This window comes from Hydra viridissima, unplaced genomic scaffold (assembly GCF_058129835.1).
Source record: "Hydra viridissima isolate aposymbiotic clone 2 unplaced genomic scaffold, HvirCarnegie_v1 scaffold_2, whole genome shotgun sequence".
In the NCBI taxonomy this organism is placed as follows: Eukaryota; Metazoa; Cnidaria; class Hydrozoa; order Anthoathecata; family Hydridae; genus Hydra; species Hydra viridissima.
The window spans coordinates 2,205,472-2,222,357 of NW_028324301.1; the positions used below are offsets into that span (position 1 = coordinate 2,205,472).

Below are 16,886 nucleotides of genomic sequence, written 5' to 3' on the forward strand. Positions count from 1 at the left end.
CTTTATATATATATATATACATACATATATATATATATATATATATATATATATATATATATATATATATATATATATATATATATATATATATATATATATATATATATATATATATATATATATATATATATATAAAGTTACATATAAAGAAACATTTAAAGTTTAACTTTATCAATTCTTAAGCAAAACGATGTCTCCAAAAAAATTATTGTAGTGCAACCTTTTCTAAAAAAAATAACATCTATATATACATATATACTATTTATTTTCATGGGTGGGTTTTCATTCTTCGACACCTACATATGTTGCGCTTCGACACCTACATTTGTTGCGTTTTTTGGACGAAGTTTTTCAAAAACGTTCGGCATATTTTTTTCCACGATAAAATGTCACGTGACAAAACTCCCTACTTTATGAATTTTTAGAATAAATTTTAAATCAATTCGTGTTAAATCTATTCTAATATAGAATATGCCTCGAAATAAGTTGCTCTCAAAGAAAAAAGAAAAACCATACACCGAAGAGCAACTTGCGCTTACAGTGGCCAAAGTACAAAGCGGTGAATTTTCATTTAACAAAACTTCTCAATCATTCAGCATACCAGAAGCAACTCTTCACAGGCATCTCCACGACATAGGTGAAACAATTGGGAGTGGTTCAAACACGAGATTGTCGCAACAACTTAAATCAACACACTGCAAAAAGAATTCAACGAAGCAGGAGTCAATGAAAGTACTTCATGTCATTTGTGGAATTTTGATGAAATTAGATTTTCTGGTGATCAAGGCAAGCAACATATAGTTTGCCGGTGTCGCGTGACTAATGTTCCCCCCATTTTTTGGCCCCCCGGAAAGTATATACCGGGACAAACTTTCCCACCGGAAAGTATATTCTAGTATAAACATACCGGGGGGATACATTATTTCTTCCCCGCCCGTAATAAGTATTCCCCCGATAAAATTTTTAGTAAAACTTTTGTTTTTTTGATAAAACATAAGTTATTATTGTTACGCTAATTTATTTATTAAATAACATGCCTGAACGTTAATTATGACCGATACCAAGGAACGTTAATATGCATGGCGGATCTTATGTAGAATTTTCACATGGCCCCCAGTATTTTACTTTTAAAAAAAACGATCAAAATAAAATAAAAACGTAATTTAGCAGTTAAAATACAGTTTAAAAATACTAAATAACATGTTCTAAATGTTGATAATTTGCATCCCCTTCTTGCGTTCATGTTTACGAGAGACGGTTTTTGGAAAAGGTGTGATGATTGATGTTTCCAAACAGCAAATGAGATGAAAGCGCATCATTTTGTTTTCAAATGTTTGCGTCATACCATTATTTCCATAAATTGCCAATTGAAATGCAAAGGCAGCTGCAATAAACACCGCAGTCCGATGCATTCGGTTGTAGTGCGCATGGTACTACTGTTACTTGAAGAAAACCTTCGGGATTAACAAATTTAACATAGAGTTGTCTCATTTGAGCTTTAACATAGTTTGAAGCTGAGTTATTAATCTAAATACAAAACTTCTTCAATGCATGCAGTTGTCACCCAATGGTTGACGTCGTGAAGAATGATGATCGACTCACAGGTGACTGCTTCGAACCCAGATCGCGTCTGAACTAGAAGAGTTGATTGATTTTTTTTGTTACCAAGATATGTTGAAACCATTTTGTTGACCGCATCTATAATTCTGTCGTTCAACCATGCGTCTGAAGTCAGGATCTGTTTATCTCCAATTGTTAGATTGTACTTTGAAATCCACGGTTCTGATTTTGAAACCTTTTTTTGATAATCGATTTTTTCGACTGAATTTTTTAATGCTTCTGTTTCTATAACTTCATCAATACTCTGACCGGAGGTTGCAGTTTTAATTGACATTGTATATTTCTGTGGTTCATTCCATCTTTTTAGGTTGATAGCGTTAACAACTTGTTTCAATATTCTTTTTTTATCTTGCAACCGATAAACTCCTTTGTCTAAAACATCTATTATTGTGTAAGGGCCGTGGAATCTTGGAGCTAACTTATCGCCCATTCGTGTGTCTTTGCGTCTATTGCATTTCAAAACTTTGTCGCCAACTGCAAATGATTGAGCTAAATGTTTAATATCGTAACGTTTCTTCTGTGTATTTTGTGCCATTGTAATGTTCTTTTTAGCTGCGTTTCTTTTCGCGCCAATTTTTTCAGCGAACTCAGCCATTCGCAATCCTTGTTTGGCTTCGTCAATTTTATTATCCCACAGAAAAATCTCTCTTGCCCGGTTTTCCAAGTCGATTGGAATCTGAGCTTTAACTCCATACATAATCTCAAAGGGAGAGTATTTTGTAGAAACTTGTTTATTTATTCGATATGCAAAAGCCACCGGGTCCAGAAGTTCATCCCAGTCGTTTGCTTCGTTGTTAACAAGCTTCATTATATGGGTAATCAATGTTTGGTTGAACCTTTTGTGCAAAATAAAAAAGTTATAGCTAGTAACTGTTGTATTTAAAACAATTAAATAATGCCCCTTTTTTACACAAAAAACAAATTTAAAAGTTATTATAAAAACTATACAAAAATAAAAAAAAGAGTATAACCATGTATCACCTTTCTGTCAGTCCATTAGTCTGGGGATGATATGCTGACGTTTTTGCGGATTCTATGTCTAATTTCAATAAAAGATCTTCCACGAGCTTGTTACAAAACTCACGTCCTTGATCGTGAAGAAGAATGTGGCAAGCCCCAAATCTGAATACCAGACGAAGAATGAAACGATGAATAGAATCCGCATTCTTGTCCGTAATGGAATCCACTTCAGCCCATCTAGTCAGGTATTCTGTTGCTACTACAATATACTTCTTTCCGTTCTTAGTTTCTTTCAACGGGCCAATTAGATCTATTCCCCAACGGTGAAAAATGTCATGAACTGGGATTGGATGGAGCGTCGCAGGTGATGGTTTGTTGTTAGGATTCGCACGTTGACATTCAGGGCAGGATCCGACAAATTCGCGTATGTCTTTTGAAATCGACTTCCACCAATACCTCTCAGTCGCTTTTTTGATCGTGGCGTTTTGCCCAAAGTGACATCCTCCAACTATGTTGTTATGGAGAGTTCGTATTATACGGTTTCGCTCTTCTTCTCTGATTATAACTCGTTGTAGTTGTTTTTCATTTCCGATATGAAATAATTCTCCATGTACCAACCGGAAGGACTCTGCTTTCTTTCGAAGATCCTCTTATCGTCTTTCGTATACTTCGATGGATATTCTTTTTTCCCGAGATAAATAACCTCGCTTTCTTCTTTTTTCATACTCTTTTTTCAAACAGTTAAATAAAACAAAAACAACTTATATTTGCAAGTTTTGTACTTTTATGTAACTAGTTGAATAATAATAGTTCACAAATATTCTTGTTCTTTACTGATAGCAAATGACTATAATAAATAGAAATTGTAAGTTATTTCATAAAAATGATCCGCAATTTTATGAAATTTTTTCACTAAGCATAACAAAATGCTCATACAGATTTGAATAACTAGTTCATAAATAGTCCAAAATCGAAAATTAACGAGCCTTTGCTTTTTAAAACATTCGAAAAAACGTTCTAAACTTGCACGAAGTAATTTTGTTAATAATCTTAATATAATTAGCACAGAAACGTTTAACGTTTAACGTTTAATGTTTAACGTCGTTTCGTCATTAGTTACTAGGCTTTGAAAAAGCGCGTTCTCTAAATGCACGCGGCCAATGGAGAAAGATCTCTTCAGCGAGTTGAAACTTTTTTCCTTTTGAAATCTAATCATTAGTTTAGATATATTACATAAAGAATCATGTTAAGAGAAATGATAATCGTTAAGATCATATTATAATTGAAGTAAGTATATAAAATAGTTATATATACATTTTTATTAGCTAAAGTAGAAAGGATTTAAATTTTTATCAGAAAAAGTAGAAAGGATTTTAATCTTTTAAATCGTTTGTATTTTGTTTGTTTTAGCTCTTCTTTCAGCATTTTTATTTTTGTTATTTTAATTTTTAGAAAGAAAATAGGGGTATGGATATTATTTAAAGTTACACTAATGCTACTTCCATAAAATGGTTATTACTACTTTGAAATTTCTGTGATGCTTTTAATTATTTTTGTTCTTTTTTAGAAAATTTAGAAAAATAAATTAAAATTTTGTGCCAACACTGACATGGCATCTCACATGTTATTGTATGTAAAGGTTAAATTTTGTTGTGAGGATTACAGTTCTTATGAAAAAAAAAAAGAAAGTAAAGAGTATTGTTTGTAAATATATATTTTGTATCTTTTTGAATTTTCTGGCATCATTTTTAAAATTTTTATTTGCACACTTATAGCTGTTTTATCAATGTGTTTTTATAATAATGTAAAGTGTTTTTTATTGTTTGTGTATGTGTTGATATGTGTTATATAATTGTTTTAAAAATGTGTTTAAATATGTATATGAGGTATATTTATTTAACCTTATATACATATTTAAACGCATTGTGTTTATAGTTGGTACATATGTTTATATTATGTTGTTTCCGTGTTTTCAAAGTGCTGTTACTTGGTAAACGTGTAGAGCAAGATTTGTCAACTTTGCCAGCCAAGTGATGTACTTTTAATAGAGGGTTACACGATGGTGTTTAGTGTCAAACTGTTACTGCTTTAGGTCTAGCTGTTTTCAAGCCTTTATTATTAAAGATTATTCTAAAAATACATAATAATGTATTTTAATAACATTTTGCGTAATGTTGTTACTTATGTTTTGTTATATAAGAATGTTATCTTACTTAAGTTATTATCTACATATATTATATTAACTTATGGTGTGTGCTATTGTTGTGTGCTGTTGCTGTGATATTTTTTTGTTATCTTTTGAGTTAGTAGACATTTGGCTTATCTTCATGTTGGTGTCTATTGTTAAAAATGGATAGGTAGTTTTATTAAAAATCAATAATCTAAAAGTCAATACAAATTATTTTGCCATATATACAATTTGATTTATCTCAATTTGATTTTTTGTCTTTAGCGCTGTTTACTACATGATTTTGCTATAAATATTCTGGAATCATGATGTTCCAGCATAAATTATTTTGTAAAAGCTAACATAAAATGTTAATATTTGACAACTCCTCTGGTAAATCATTACAGCTTTTCTCTATAAGGTTCATGGATTTTCATTTTTTGTATGTAATGTTTTTCTTATTTATTTACTTATTCATTACATTTTTTTATTTTAGATTTATCAGATGATGCATTTATGTGGTATAGAAGAACAAAATATTGTAGAGTTTTGTGAATTTTTAAAAAATGTTTGCTAATGATTTTTTTTTGAAGAAATAATGTTTAAGTTTGCAAAAAAGGGTTTACAATGTTTTGTTTTTTTTTGTTTTTTTTTTTAATTTTTCTTTGTTAGCAGTATGTTTATTATTAGAATTGCATGTTTTTAATAATTTTTTTGCTTATTTGCTAAGCTAATTTTTTTCAAACATCTCCCAGCTGATATATATATTTTTTTATAGTCATAAGATTATTGTATAATTTAATTTAAATGACAGTCTGTTATATTTAAAAATTATTTGTGTGTGCTATTTAGAGTAGAAAGGAAATTATATATGAAAGATCGCGATCTTCAGGATTCGTTTCTTTTCTGATTCGTATAACTTTCAATTGAAAGTGAAGTTTAAATGGATGATATTAGGCTAGAAGCAGATATTAGTTTAGAAAATGGAAATGTTAATAGGCAAGTTAATTGTCGCAGAAATGAAAGAGATAGGCTCAGGCGAGATGAAATTAATAATCGACAAAATGCTAGAAATGCTGCTCGGCAAGCAGCAAATAATTCAAACCCAAATGAGGAGAGCTTAATTAGGCGAATTGAAAATAATCGTCGCAGAAATGAAAGAGATAGACTTAGGCGAGATGAAATTAATAATCGAAAAAATGCTAGAAATGCTGCTAGATACGAAAGAATGTATTGTATAGCAAGAAGCAATACTATTCCAGATTATAATTATTTAGGAGAAATGAATTATGTTTGTCAGCATTGTGGTGCTAAGAAATTTCCTGATGAAACACATTTTTTATGTTGCCATAATGGAAAGGTAGTTTTGTCGCAACCTTCATCATTTCCACAAGATTTAGAAGATTTATTTAAAGGAAACTATGCAGATAGAAATGCCAATCTGAATTTTTTAAAATATATTAGAAATTATAATGCCTGTCTTTCTTTTGCTTCATTTGAAGCTAATGTAGTTCAACCCATGAACCATGGGCCGCCATGTTTTAGAATATGTGGTCAAGTTTTTCATCGTATAGGTAATCTAAGACCAAATCAAGATGTTCTGCCAACATATTGTCAACTATACATCTATGATCCACTTGCAGCAGTAAATTTTAGAATGCAACAACGTGGTAATGATCTTTGCTTAAATGATTTAATGTTGCGATTGCAAACTATTATTAGTGAAGAGAACCCATTTGCTCTTGCATTTAAAAACATGGCTGAAGTGGAAGATGAAGAAGTTCGTCGAGCAGCTCTAGAAGGTCGCTCAGTGTCAGTTGTAAAAATGTCTTTACTTGAAGGGCAAGATAGACGTCGCTATAATCTCCCTTCACATAACGAAGTTGCAGTTGTATTTGTTGGTGAAGATGGTGCACCACCTGCTTCCAGGGAAGTTGTTATTTACCCAAGAGGTCATCCTCTTAAAACTATATCAAGTTTGTCTGCCAACTTAGATCCTATGGTTTATCCTCTATTTTTTCCGAGGGGTGATGCTGGTTGGCATAATCAATTGGTTCACAACCCTGAGCGTGCTACATTGGTTAGAAATCATGTTACATTATCTCAGTATTACAATTATAAACTTTCAGTTAGACAATTTTTTTCTTCACTCTTTTATGGCAAAAAACTGTTTCAGCAATATGCTGTTGATGCGTATGTTAAAATTGAAGGCCAGCGCCTTGCTTTCATCAGAAATAACCAAAACAAACTGAGAAGCGAGCAGTATGATGTCTTACACGACCATGTAAACAACCTCGGAAATGATCATAATGTTAGACCAGGGCATGTTGTAGTTTTGCCATCAACTTATGTAGGAAGTCCTAGAGCTTTAAAAGAAAACTTTGAAGATGCTATGGCTATAATTAAAAAGTATGGTAAACCAGATCTTTTTATTACTTTCACTTGCAACCCAAAATGGCGCGAGATAACTGAAAATTTATATCCAGGTCAGACAGCAAATGATAGACCTGACTTGGTTATTCGAGTATTTAAACTCAAATTAAATAACCTTCTTAATGACATTTTTAAGCATGGTGTATTAGGGAAAGTTGTAACACATGTTCAGGTTATTGAGTTTCAAAAGCGTGGTTTGCCACATGTTCATATTTTATTTCACTTTGCAAATGATGATAAGCTTGAAACAGCACATGATATCAATAATTTAATATCTGCTGAAATTCCAGATCCGATTGTTAATCGAGACCTTTATGACGTTGTTAAAACTTGCATGATTCACGGTCCATGTGGCATACTGAATCCAAATTCTCCCTGCATGAAAGATGGGGTGTGCAGCAAAAACTATCCTAAAGAATTTAATGCTAACACAGTAGCAGTTCATAATGGTTATCCGCGATATAGACGTCGTGATAATGGTTTGGTTATAAATATTAAAGGTAACAATGTAGATAACCGCTGGGTGGTACCTTACAATCCATGGTTATCAAAGAAATATCAAGCTCACATTAATGTTGAAGCTTGCATGTCTGTTAAGGCTGTTAAATATTTGTACAAATACATATACAAAGGTCACGACTGTGCCAATATTTTAATAAGTGAACAAATTAATCATGATGAAGTAAACACTTTTTTAGATTGTCGTTATGTTAGTGCACCTGAAGCATTGTGGCGAATTTTTGAGTATCCAATAAGTCATATGTCACACACTATTATACACCTTAAAGTTCATCTACCTGAAAATCAGTTAGTGTATTTTAGAGAAGGAGCAGAACAAATGGCTTTAGATCGTGCAGCTCAACGTGATACGCACCTAACAGCATGGTTTAAGTTAAATACTGAAAATGAAAGAGCACATTGCTATTCGTATGTAGACATTCCTTATCACTTTGTATTTGATGATAAACATTGTAAATGGAAGATTAGACAAAGGGGTGGTGGTAAGGTGATAGTAAGAATGTATAAAGTTAATCCAACTGGAGAATTGTTTTTTCTTAGACTGTTACTTTTGCAAGTAAAAGGAGCAACATCTTGGGAGGATGTGCGTACTGTTAATGGTATTGTCCTTGAAACGTTTCGTGAAGCATGTGTTTTGAAAGGTTTGTTGCAAGATGACACTGAATGGCAGAATACTCTTTCTGAGGCGGTTTTAACACATATGCCAAAGCAAATTAGACAGTTGTTTTCAATTATTTTGACCTTTTGTGAACCTGACAATCCTTTACATCTCTGGAATACATACAAAGCTTTTATGATGGAAGATTTTATTCACCACTCAGTCCCACTTCTAATAGCTGAACAAGCTACTCTTCATCAAATTGAGAAGATTATTAATCAAAGTGGTAAAACGCTGGCTGATTACAATCTGCCTGTTGTTGATGAGTTTATAGGCTTAAATCTAGAAAATTTTAATGAAAATGTTCAACAATCTATTGACGAAGCCAATCGAATGAGACTGTTGCTTAATGTCAATCAATTAAATGTATGTAATGCTATCCTTGCTGCACTGAATGAGCAACCAAGTGTAGAAAATCAACATTCTAGATTGTTTTTCATGGATGGACCAGCTGGTAGTGGAAAAACCTTTACTTATAATTATTTGATTGCTGAAACCATAAGTAGGGGCTTTAAATCTGCCACAGCTGCATGGACTGGCATAGCAGCAACTCTTCTTTCAAATGGATCTACATTGCATGGCTTATTCAAACTTCCTGTTCCAATATTAGATAATAGCACATGTAATGTAACTCCTAACTCTATGCACGGGGATTTTTTAAGACAAGTTAGTTTGTTTTTGCTTGATGAACCATCCATGATACCTAAACATGCGTTAAATGCAATTGATAGGTTGTTAAAAGATATTTGCAACAACAACCATCCGTTCGGAGGAAAAATCATTCTTTTTGGTGGTGACTTTAGGCAAATTCTGCCTGTTGTGAAAAGAGGACAACCAGCTGAAATAGTGGAATCGTGTATAAAATGTTCTTTGCATTGGCAATGGGTGCAGAAGTTTGCATTAACTGAAAATATGAGAGTACAAGATGGGGAAGGTGAATTTTCCCAATGGCTATTAAAACTTGGGAATGGAACAATACCTGTCAAAGAAGAGGATCCTTTTAAAGGATGCATTGAAATACCAAATCAGTGCATTATTAGAGAAAATGAATCGATTGTTGAAAAGATTTTTGGAGATGCTGATCAAAATGATTATTCTAAACGTGTGATTTTAACACCAACCAATTTTGATTCATTATCAATCAATGAAGAAGTGCTTGAATGTCTGCCGGGTGAGGTCAAAATTTATTTAAGTGCTGATCAAATTGATACTGATGACCCTAATGAAAGAAATAACTTTCCTGTTGAGTTTTTGAACAGCTTAACTCCTTCAGGTATGCCACCTCATTGTTTAAAATTGAAAATTGGTTGTGTAATTATGCTACTTAGAAATTTAGATCTCAAAGCTGGGTTATGCAATGGTACTCGAATGAAGGTTTGTGTTCTTCAAAATAATTATATTGATGCAGAGGTTTTGACAGGTGTTTCTGGTGGTAAACGGGTTTTTGTTCCTCGAATTCAATTGGCTCCATCAGATTCTAATTTACCTTTTGTTCTAAAACGTCGTCAGTTTCCTGTCAGATTGGCTTATTCAATGACAATTAACAAAAGTCAAGGTCAAACATTTGATAGAGTTGGGGTATATCTCAAAAAACCGTGTTTCTCATGGTCAACTATATGTTGCATGTTCAAGAACTAGAGCATTTAATAGTTTGTTTTTCAAAATTGATAAACATCTCATTTAAGGTATGGTAGGTGAAAAGTGTTACACAAATAATGTTATATTTTCTAATGTTCTTAATTTATAGTCTTTAGATTTTCATTTCGAAAATTTACTGTTTGTAGGTTGTGAGCATATTTTGTATGTATAACTTTATTTATTATTTTAATATTTTTTTTCATAGTTTTGATAAATATATCCTGTCATTTAATATTGTTATAAAATGTGTTTATATGTGTTATATACCACCATATTTGTTTATAGTCGTATATATGTTTAAATTATGTTGTTTCCATGTTTTCAAAGTGGTGTGACTTGGCATTATGTTGAGCAAGATTGATAATCTTGCCAGCCAAGCGGTGTACTTATAGCAGAGGTGTGACTTGGCAGCATTTAGTGCCAGGCAGTGTTACTGCTTTAGAGCTAGGTGTTGTCTAGCCTTTTTTAATTATTCTGGAAACACATAATAATGTCTGTTAATGTTTAGCGTAATGTGTATGAGAGAGTATGCAACCTTGATCTTTAAATCTAGGGTGTTTTAATGTCCTAAGTTTGAAGTAATTGAATAACAAATATTGAATATAAAAACAAATATACTTTATGTATTTATATGTTTAGTAAAAAAATAAATATAGTTAACTTTAATTTGGTTTTCTAATTTTGCCTTTCATATTTTAATTTGGTTAGTTATTTTCGCTGGATTTTAGGATCAAGGGTGTAAATATTCTATTGTTATGTGTTATTGTTGTGCTGTTTTGTGTTGATAGACTACTTGGCTTACCTTCACGTTGGTGTCTATTGTTAAAAATGAATAATAGGTAGTTTCATTATTGGAACTTACTGCTTTTGTTCATTTACTAAAAGCCAAGGCATCATTATGCCAAAAATGCAACTTATATCTTAATTTGATTTTTTTTTTTTTTAGAATTGTTAATCCTTTTGTACTTCGAAACAGATTTTATAGTTAAATTTTCATGTTTAAAATGAACTGTTATTTTAAAATAGGTTACTATAAATAGGTAAATTGATTTTCAGTTTTTATGTGGTGTTTTTTTTTTGTGTGTAATTATGGTATCATAATTCCTTTTTTTTTTTTTTTTTTCTTTAAGATTTACGATTGACGCTGATTTCTTTTTATTGTAAACTTTTGTCAGTTAAAATGATATAAATATATGCAATTAGTTCAATTATTTTTAAAAAGTTTTCTCTATTTTATCTCTAATAATTTGTTGTACCTAATTTAGGGGATCCTTTTAAACGGGGGGTCGCAACTAAAAACCTTTAAAAACATGAATATGGTAGTTTTGCGCATTTGTCAAATATCGAGTTACTTAAATTTTATAAGGTGTTTAATTAATTAGCTTAGTTTGCCTTTGCAACACTTTTGAGGAAAGAAAAAATTCTTATATATGTTAAATTCTTATATATACTAAATTTTTATATATATTAAAAAGAAAAACTCTTTTACATGGAAATCATTGTTTTACATTTTATTATTTTGGTAAAAGGTCTTCATCAAAAACTTCATTTCTCTTAATAAAAATAACTATTCTCCTGGCCACCATTAAAGCAAAAACGGGGAAGGGAGGTCCTTTATTAGTGTCAAAATATTTAAGAGAATTAAATTTCGAGTAACAAAAGGAATTTTTAGTAAATGGTAGCAAATTACCGTTTACCAAAAACTATTGAAACAAAGAGGCCACAATATAAAAATGGTCTGTTGAACAGACTTAACAAGACCCGGGTGCGGTCAACTTGGTTAACAGACATGAAAGTATGTCAGGTCAAAAACTATTTTTACTGTTCTATCACATTTAGCTTCCAAAAATGTGATAGTACAGTAAAAATACTATTTTAAGATTTTTTGGCTCATAAAAGGGATTTAAGACTTAATCGATTTTGGTTTCCTATTAAACCGCAATAAACAACGATTAGAAAGCAATATGGCCCAGACGGAATATGCGACATAAATATCAAATTTGTATTTTACTCATTCACAAAAAATGGAGTTAAGACAAATTGGCTCTCATGTCCAGATATGTTTACTGCACATATTAGTAAATAAACTAATTATTTGCGTAATGAGTTAGACGCATTGTTGAGTTATTTTAGGCATTGATTAAAATTTCTAAACACAATGTAATTAATTGAATATGCTAATCGTAATGTAATTTGTAATAATGTAATGCTAAAGTTAAATGCGCTTTTACTTTTTAGTTACTCTTGGTTGTTTTGTTACGCTTAGTGAAGGACAGGTTTTGTTTGTGCGCTGTTAGTTTTTCTTCTGTTCTGGAATTTTGAGATTGGAATTTCCAGTTATTTAAAAAAGCACGTTTCTATTATATCTGTTCTATTACATCTTATCATATCTTTCAAGTAGGTTATATTCTGTGTTGTAATTAGCGTAAAAATTGCATTATTGTATCGCGCATCAGAAGGAGCGTTGTGCGTGCGTCATATATTTATTGTAAAGAAATTCATTGTACACAATGAATTTTCATTGTACACAATGAATTTGGAAAACATATGTAAATTGTAAAAGCTGAGAAGAAAGGAGAGAATTTTATAAATTGTTATTGTAATGACAACACGGTCATCTTGATTTTACATACTCTTTTATCACTTAAATCGTTTACATTTTTTTTTTATATCTTAATGTCTATTTTTATATTAAATTTGTTTCTTATATTTCTTTTTATTTTTATATCGAATTGATAGAATGTCCCAAATCGTCGATGAAGGTTTGTATGTATTTTGATGTGTGTCATGTTACTGATTCGTATCATGTTAGGTAGTTAGTTCTTAAAGATATGTTTATTTTTAGTCGCTGAATTACTAAGAAGTAAGTTTTGTTCCCTTTTGTTATAATGAAATGTTACAAATTGCAGTTCGTTTATGTTTGTTGATTTAAATTAACTTTACAATAATAAATTGGTTTAGACGAAAATCTATGTAAATTAATTCAATCCAGAAAGATTAAAAATTATTTTAATATTGAAGTAATTAAAGAGGTTTAAGAAAGAATCGAATTCAATATTTGTTTGCTTTTCTGTTTAGATGACAACAGTATAATTGAAGAAAGTAAATTTTAAAAAGGAAAAAAAAACTTTTTAATGTGTTTTTTTTTGAAGTAGGTTTAAAATTTCAGGTTTTTAAAATCTTATATTCTTAAATATTTTATAATTAAAAAATATCTATGTTAAATTTTTAAAATCTTATAATCTTAAATATTTTATAATTAAAAAATATCTATGTTAAATTACACCAGGTTGTAGAAAATAGTTATAGTTTAATGATAAGGTTGTAAACAGTTGGAGCCGATTGAATAGATCAAAGATCGATTTAATCTACTTAACCTACTACCATAGTGAAAATTCACTATCAATTGTTTGTTTTTCTGTTTAGTTGGCAACAATGTAGAGAGAGATAGTAAGTTTTAAAGGATTTATTTTTTTAAAAAGTAACTAAAATGTTTTTTAAAAAAACGTTGTAGACTTTAAAGTAAAATAGTAGGTTTTTATAATTTTTACAATAAGCCCAAGAACTTAGGTCCTACTTAAAATTGTCAGTAATAAAGAGAAGAAATTTAAAATTCTCAATAAGAAAGCTTTTTATTATATTATATCAAGTAAGTTTAATTAAGATTTATTTTCTTTAGTTGATAAAGAAAGAGCTAATAATGGTATTAATTACATTAGTTAAATGAGTTTATTTTTAAAAAGTTAAGTAGATATTTTACCATCTATACATTTAAGTGCTTTGATTATTTAGATACCGAAGTCAAGGAAGAATTAAGTCAGTGTTTTTTGCTATTAGATATTTGTTAACAGGAATTTGTTTATTTGTACTGTAACTGGAATTTTAAAACTTCAAGTACTTAAGCTTTATTTTTTCTTTTAGGAGAGTTGGAAAAAAAACTAAGTATAAATTATATGATTATGATTAGCCCTTTAGCGCCCACCAGGGCTTAAAATTTTCAAAAAACTCCAAAAACTTCAAAAAGCAATTGTTTTAGGGCCTAGATTATGAATTAAAAAATAAAATTTTAAAATTTCACTAGCAAACCCAATTTTGTCATTGTAGCATATGTGATACATATAAATTCAGATAGCATTTTGTGATAGTTTCAAAAAGAGGAAACTCTCTTAAATACTTCTAAAACTTACATGTGTTATTAATTTAAAATAAAATAAACAAATAAGCTTTTATATTCGTAAAAAAACAGGAAAAAACTCTCTTTGAAAATACCTTGTCTGACAGCAATCATCCGATTTTTAAAAAGACAATTTTGATGTGTTTTTAAGTCTTGATTATCTAATTATATTAACCTAGCTAAATCAGATCAACAAAAATATGTTGTAAATATGCTACAAAAGGTGTTTTTGAGATCACTGTGTTGACAGGATGGCCATAAAAGGTTTCTGAAGTTATGTAGCAGATCTGCTACACGGGCGCTAAAGGGTTAGTATAGTTAAGTAAATGAAGTATTTATATCTGTACCTCAAAAGTCCAAGGTCAGTTTTCACACTGTAGAAATTGTCCAGGAGAGAAAAAATAGTAAAATAATTAGTCTTTATTGGCTTATTCTTGATGTTTAAATTTGTTATTTTTTCGTGTTTTATTTAATTTTTCTTGAGGCACATTAAATATATTTTTGAAAAAAATTAAAAATAAAAAATTTAAAAAAGTGAAAAACCATTTCTGAACAATCAACCTTTGTCTTCTGAGGTACAGATACTAAGATTTAAAGTTTATTTTAGTTTATACTTTTGGTTTAGTTTATAGTCAATTTTGGTTTAGTTTTTGTTTGTTTTAGCTTCAGTTGTCTTTTTTCTTACATTAGACAACTTTATGGAGGAAATGAAAGGATTAGGTAAAAAAAATTATAATATATTAATGTAAATATTATTTTATCAATTATTTTGAGGTATATTTTTTATCTTTAGTGTCTGGTAGAAGTACAACTGGTAGGACTGTGTTTTAAATTTTAAGTATTTTTTCTGGAGAAATATGTGTTATAGGTGAAAGAATTATTTAATTTATTAATATTATTAAGATAAATTCAAATATGACATCTTTAAACTTCGCATTTTACTCATTTTTATTAAGATTAAATTTTTTACCAGTTTAACTCTTTTTTATTTTTTTTATTTTTTAAACATTTTTAGCATCCTCTTCATCCTGTGAAAATGGTGAGGATATGCTTTATATTTTGATTATATAAAATTGCAAATATTTTTAATTTTTATTATATCCTTCTATTTGTAATTTTAGATCCGTTAACTTTTGAGCAGTATAAAAGATATCGCTCCCAACACCCAGGGCCTCTCTCGGAGAGGTCCTTTAATAAGTGGCGTACCAATGGCGGTATAGATGAGCCATCCTTTAAATGGAGGGCCCATCCATACCGGGGTGTTGGGAGACACCGAAGAAAAAACAGCAACCAAAAGGTTGTAAATGTCTTCTATCAGTGAAGATATTTATAACCTTTTTGTTGCCGCTTTTTTCACTTTTTTTTTATTATTGTAATTTTTTATTAATTTTCTTTAATAAAATATTTTGTTTATATGGTTTGTTTTTGTCTTTTTTAATTAAAATTTTATTTTTACCAATTAAACTTATTAATTAAACTTAGATATAGTTAACTTGAACCATTACGCAATCAGCATAACATGATATCATAAAATCACATTCTTTATAATGTAACATTCTTCATAATATAACAATATTTTGTTAAAAATAATTCATTGGTAGTTTAATTTATTGAACTCTCTGCTTTTAAAATTTTCTATAAGCCAAGACAATATGTTTTGCTATATAAATGCAATTTATTTATATCTCAATTTGATTTTATCTTTTTTTATCGATTTATTGTTAGGCTATTTGAAGCATTAGTTATTTTGTTTTTTAGTATTTTAAATCTATTGTAATGTCTTTTAAATTAAACTAAATACTACTAAAAGCCAACATGAAATAACGTCATAAAACAACACCGACAAGCTGCATGACAGTAGCTTAAGTACAACAACAGGTTACCGAAACTCAGGTATATTGTCTTTCAGTTTGTTTGGTTTTTTTTTTCTTTCTCTCCCTCTCTCTTCATTCTATGTCTACTTATATTTTACAATTTTTTATTTAGGCTTATCGTATGACGCATTAATGCAATAAAAAAGATGAAAGTTTACATATTTTTAAATTTTTTATACACAGATGTGTATATACGAGATATACGATATATACGAGATGTTTGATTGTAAATTAACTTTTTTTTGTTTAAAACGTATTTGTACTCAATTGCTTAGTTATTTTTTATAAATTTATTAAGTAATGTGTATTTAACGTTTTAAAGTCGATTTCCTTTGTTAAAGAAACATGTAACAAGTAGCTACTAAATAATTAATAAATCAAGTATAAATTACGTTCCTTTTACGTTAATGTGATTAAATAAACTACATGATATAAAAATATAACAATATTTCCGATTTATTTTTTCGTCAATTTAAAGCATGTTGATGCGTTATTATTTTGTGTTAGTAACTAAAAACGCAATATGTTGAATTAAGTAATGTAGAGGAAAATGGTTTTGCCCTACTCTGATATGACTCATCTCATGTAAATTACGAAAATAATGTTAAATAATTGGTAAATTATTTTACCTCCGCAAATTTTTTATTTTCTTTTCACAGATGGTTTAATCTTTACAATTTAAAGGGCAAAACCTTAACTAATACCCTAAAAGGGTATTAGTTAAGGTGTTGCAACTTAAAAATTGTGGAAAACAGCCACTATAAATTAAGTAACAGACCGACCAAAACCCGTATTACGGGTTGCTTTTTGCTAGTCAAACATAATTTTAGTTATTGTTAT

General features: G+C 29.7%; 2 protein-coding genes across 14 annotated transcripts; both read left to right on the forward strand.

Annotated features, from left to right (window-relative positions):
- The first annotated feature begins 3,722 nt into the window (after window positions 1-3,722).
- On the forward strand, window positions 3,723-10,243 carry LOC145197844 (uncharacterized). Its single transcript, XM_090078252.1, has 2 exons — window positions 3,723-3,870; window positions 4,036-10,243. The coding sequence occupies exon 2, from the start codon at window positions 5,694-5,696 to the stop codon at window positions 9,996-9,998; it is 4,305 nt and encodes a 1,434-aa protein (XP_089934378.1). The 5' UTR covers window positions 3,723-3,870; window positions 4,036-5,693; the 3' UTR covers window positions 9,999-10,243.
- A 2,375-nt stretch (window positions 10,244-12,618) lies between these two features.
- LOC145182184 (uncharacterized) lies at window positions 12,619-15,585 on the forward strand. Of its 13 annotated transcripts, none has more exons than XR_016449721.1 (10): window positions 12,640-12,760; window positions 12,844-12,861; window positions 13,077-13,100; window positions 13,425-13,448; window positions 13,678-13,701; window positions 13,791-13,814; window positions 14,863-14,892; window positions 14,966-15,040; window positions 15,188-15,211; window positions 15,294-15,387. XR_016449721.1 is itself a non-coding variant. In XM_090078253.1 (10 exons), exons 1-10 carry the CDS (start codon window positions 12,739-12,741, stop codon window positions 15,491-15,493), a joined length of 411 nt encoding a protein of 136 aa, XP_089934379.1. In that variant the 5' UTR covers window positions 12,640-12,738; the 3' UTR covers window positions 15,494-15,585. The 13 variants fall into 13 exon arrangements, 12 of the variants coding, with proteins under 12 accessions (XP_089934383.1, XP_089934386.1, XP_089934379.1 ...); XM_090078253.1 differs by having other exon boundaries at window positions 14,966-14,986; window positions 15,294-15,585; XM_090078264.1 differs by having other exon boundaries at window positions 15,188-15,433.
- The last annotated feature ends 1,301 nt before the right edge of the window (window positions 15,586-16,886 follow it).